The following is a 4,599-nucleotide window of genomic DNA, read 5'->3' as shown; positions in this document are numbered from 1 at the left end:
TTTTTTTTTTTTTTCCCACCCATCTTCATTGCATTTTTTGCGGTTCATTTTTTGCGGTTCATTTTTGCGGTTCGTTTATGCAGCTCGTTTTTTGCAGCCCGTTTTTTGCAGCTCGTTTTTTGCAGCTCGTTTTTTGCAGCTCGTTTTTTGCAGCTCGTTTTTTGCAGCTCGCTTCATCCTACCCATTTCTCCCATCATCTCTTTTCATTTGCCCCCCTTGATTTACACGCAACTGTTTTAAATTTAAGAGGCATTTACACCACGTGCGAGTTTTATAACCACTGCCCCTATGCCCATTGCATCATGTGAACGTGACTAAACATGATTGCGCAGCGAATGAACGGGCATAACGAAGAAGCAACTTTTTTGTTTGCGCAACGCGTGCGTGAGAATTTTCATTACACGTGTGAGCCTCTACGTACATAAACGCGCGTGCATAATATACCTATGTGTATACGTACGGGCCCGCAAATCTGCCGCCTGGCACTGTGAAACAATACAAATTGAGTAATCTGCGCGCCGCGAAGGTTACTCTCAGTCAAGGCACTTCGTAAAGCGTGCACGCGCGTGTACATATATATACAGTGTGTTACGTTTACGCACACATATATGTTTTCTTGTATGTACATACATTCAGGCGTGTACACATGCACGTACGCACATGTACACCCGCCACAAGTGCGAGCGCCTCCTGCACGCCTTTATAAGAATAGCCATTTCATGCTTGCGAAATTTTTAACGTGGCCATGTGATGAGACTTTCATATTTTTTGTGGCCCCTATTTTTCTTTACGCTTTCCATTTTTTGGTACCCCTATTCACATGCATACGCCGAATGCGTGGGTTAGGAGATGTGTGCATTGTTCCCAACGTGTATTTGTAAACACGTGATCCTTGCTGCCTTCACCCAGTACGTTCATTTCGCTTTATTTTCCTACCTCCCTTTTTTGCTTTGCTACATTTTGTGCAAAATTAGCGCTCATATTTCACCTCTAATGCTTGGCGTTTCTGCCACTATATACCTCTTTCCCCTTTTTCACAACACGTTAAAATCTGCTTACGTGCGACCACCCCATTTACGCCAACTTTTTTTCACCTTTTGGAATTTTAAAGTTAGCAAAATAATGCCATATATACAGAAGCAGTAATTAGGTTAGTGGGTTTCTCTGCAGCTACGTTTGACGGAACTCATGTACCTATGCAAATGCATACGTGTGCCTGCGCGCTGCATCTGTGCAGGTGGGCATGCCTATGTTTGTATATGTGAGCATACGCCTATTTAGGTGCCCATATATATATGCCTCCACTCTATGCGCGATCCGAGCTGCGTGACCATCGCACGAGTGTGACTCGTCACAAACCGGCCATTCGTCTGCTTAACCGTAGAGGTAGTTATATACAAACATATGCACCTTTGCTTGTATGTAGGATGAACATATGTGAGAGCAAATGTGCAACGTGTAGGGAGATGGAGAGGAGTAAACACACCTTCTCCTAAAAGATTCGTAGTTATTTTTCTTTTCTGCCTTTTCTGCCATTTCTGCGTTTTTTGTCTATTTTGTCTGTTTTTTTTTTCCCTAGTGCGCTGCCACAATATATATATACGTATGATCGCTGTGCACACGGAAAGAGCGCTCGTGCCGCATATATTTCCCGAGCGAAGCAGCCATCGTACATAATTTTTTTCACAAGTTATTTATTTTTTCCTCATTCTCGATCTCTTCTTGCGTGGCACCCTTCGCTATTTTTTGATTTTTTTTGTGCCTGGCGAATTCCTGGACCTGTTAGGCGCGCGCATTTGCTTCGATACCTCTGCGTGTTTTGTGAGCGCGTCATAGTTGGGAAGCATGGGTTAAGCGAGAAGGCGTACCAACCGAGTGCTTGCGTATGTGAGTGTAGTCCACCTGTGTTCACATGTGTGTACCCTCTCATATGTGTGTACCTAGTCATATGTGTGTACCTACTCATATGTGTGTACCCTCTCATATGTGTGTACCCTCTCATATGTGTGTACCTACTCATACGTGTGTCCCTACGCATACATGTGCACCTACGCTTACATGTGTACCAGCCCACACGTACATTTATATATGTGCATCGATACATACGCGCACACGTGTGTGCACGCTGTTGTACGCCTATACATGCCGAGATGATGAGGAACGAGTTTTTAGTTAACACAATTTACAACCATGGGAATTTGAAAAAGGTATTGGGGTTATTGAGAAGCCTAAATAAAAGCAACAAACTAGATTTGATATGCCAGGTGTGTGAAAAGTGTAACATAGAGGACGATGATGAGACCTTGCGAATATTTCTGAACGAATTGAGTCATATTAGCAATGACGAAAGTGTGAGTAGTAAGCTTAGTGAGAACAACAGGGGAGGAGGAGGTGCTGGTGGTGCTGGTTGTGCTGGTGGTGCTGGTGGTGCTGGTTGTGCTGGTGGTGCTGGTGGCAACCAAAGTAATGTCACCCTGATGAATATTGGTAAACATATTGGAATTGTAAATAGGTGTAACAACAACCTTTTGGTGGACAGAAGTAGCAACTTGTATGAAGAAGCAAAGGACCTGAGTGGTTCCCTTTCCAATAGTTCAGAAGAAATTAACGAATTCGACATTGACATGAATACAGCTAATAATGAGAAAAATAAAGCTACAAGAATTTATGTCGATGGGATTTTTGATTTGTCTCATTCTGGTCATTTTAATGCCATGAGACAAGCGAAACAGTTAGGTGATGTTGTGGTTGTTGGAATCAACTCAGATGAGGATGCCCTAAACTCAAAGGGAGTTATGCCTATATATACTCAAGAAGAAAGGGGGGCATTGATAGCTGGGTGTAAGTGGGTCGACGAAGTTATTATAGGTACCAAATATAACGTCAGTATGGAACTGTTGGGGAAATATAATTGCGATTACGCTGCCCATGGTAGTGATATTGCATATGATCGGAATGGTAATTGTTGCTATGAGGAGGTTAAAAAAAACAACAGGTTAAAAATATTTGAGCGAAGTTATGGGATTTCCAGCACGACAATAATTAACCATTTGTTGCAGGCGGTGAACAGTGCCAACAAGAGCCTGCCCGAGGGGGACGCAGCGATTGCCGCGGTGGGAAGTGGAGTGATGGGAAGTGGCGTTGTGGGAAGCGGCGTTGTGGGAAGCGGCGTTGTGGGAAGCGGCGTTGTGGGAAGCGGCGTTGTGGGAAGCGGCGTTGTGGGAAGCGGCGTTGTGGGAAGTGCCGTTGTAGGAAGCGGTGTGGTAAGCAGTATGGCAAGCAGCATGGCGAGCGGTGGAGGAAACGTCGCCAGCACGAACGCTCCTAGCAGGAATGCTGCCAACCTGAACCCCAACAACAATGAGGACGGCAAAGCGTCGCTCCTGTACAGTAATGGAAATTGCCTGAACGGTACAGGTGAAAAAAGTAACTTGAGTAAAAAATGTAAAACGAATTCGAAAGAATTCGAAGAAGAAACCACTGTCGTGGAAGCAGCGGCCGTGGCAGACAACAAAATTAGGCCATCCGAGTCCATGTCCAGTTTAAAACATGCCTTAGGCAAAAATAAATGTTACGTAACAGCATCTCAGTTGTATCAATTCATGGAAAGCCATGAAAAAAAAACAAAAAAAAAAGTAGTATATGTGGATGGCTCGTTTGATATCTTTCACATTGGTCATTTAAAAATATTAGAGAATGCCAAAAAGTTAGGCGATTACTTGATTGTAGGGATGCACTCCGACGAGGTCGTGCGGAGGATGAAAGGGAAGTACTTCCCCGTCGTGTCCCTACTGGAGAGGACTTTAAATGTGTTAGCCATGAAGGTTGTGGACGACGTAGTCATAGGAGCCCCATGGCTCATCAGTGAGAGCTTCATTAAGCGCTTCCAGATTGACATTGTGGTTAGGGGCACCGTTGTTGATTATTTTTACTCCAGCAACGAGTTGGACCCGTATGCCGTTCCGAAGAAGTTGAACATATACCAGGAGCTCTCCTCGGAATCGGTAAGGGGGGGCGCGCAAAGGCATGCAAATGTGTGTGTATGTTCACCTGCATGTGTGTATTCGTGCATTCGTGTATTTTTGCAGCTGCACACGCCCACATGATGACCATTTCTTTCCACCCGCAGGGCATCACCACCTTCGAAATTATTGAACGAATCGAGAAAAACAAAAAGTGCCTGATGAGTACCATGTCGAAGAGGTAATGCAGCTTGTGCATCCGCGCGTGAGCGACCCGTGTGGATGCGGCGGTCACTAAAATAAAGGTGCACGTGGACAGGCGTGATACATTTTTATTTTGCTTCATGTTACTTTATTTTACTTTACTTCGTGTTACTTTATTTTACTTTACTCCATGTTACTTTATTTTTTCCTCCCTGCCGCTTCCCCCTTTTGCAGAAAGAAGAAGGAGGATAACATCTGGAAGGTGAACAATACGTACGTTATGAATTAATTTCTGAAGCCCCTTTTTTTTACGCTTTTTTTTTAAAATTGATTCTTATTAAAATAATATGTATAATAATAATAATGACGCAATCGCGATTTGGTAGTATGTCCATGTAGAAACGGATAACAAAACTATGTGTGCAAGATTAT

The 4,599-nt window shown here is 43.8% G+C and overlaps 1 protein-coding gene across 1 annotated transcript; it reads left to right on the top strand.

Annotated features, from left to right (window-relative positions):
• Positions 1-2,151: 2,151 nt before the first annotated feature.
• Positions 2,152-4,456, top strand: PCYB_121600 (cytidyltransferase domain containing protein; the record flags this gene model as incomplete). Its single annotated transcript, XM_004223491.1, has 3 exons — positions 2,152-4,005; positions 4,131-4,204; positions 4,402-4,456. 3 exons carry the CDS (start codon positions 2,152-2,154, stop codon positions 4,454-4,456), a joined length of 1,983 nt encoding a protein of 660 aa, XP_004223539.1.
• Between the last annotated feature and the right edge of the window lie 143 nt (positions 4,457-4,599).

The sequence above is a fragment of the Plasmodium cynomolgi genome, chromosome 12 (genome assembly GCF_000321355.1).
Source record: "Plasmodium cynomolgi strain B DNA, chromosome 12, whole genome shotgun sequence".
Taxonomy (NCBI): domain Eukaryota; phylum Apicomplexa; class Aconoidasida; order Haemosporida; family Plasmodiidae; genus Plasmodium; species Plasmodium cynomolgi.
This window is presented reverse-complemented; position numbering and strand designations above follow the sequence as displayed.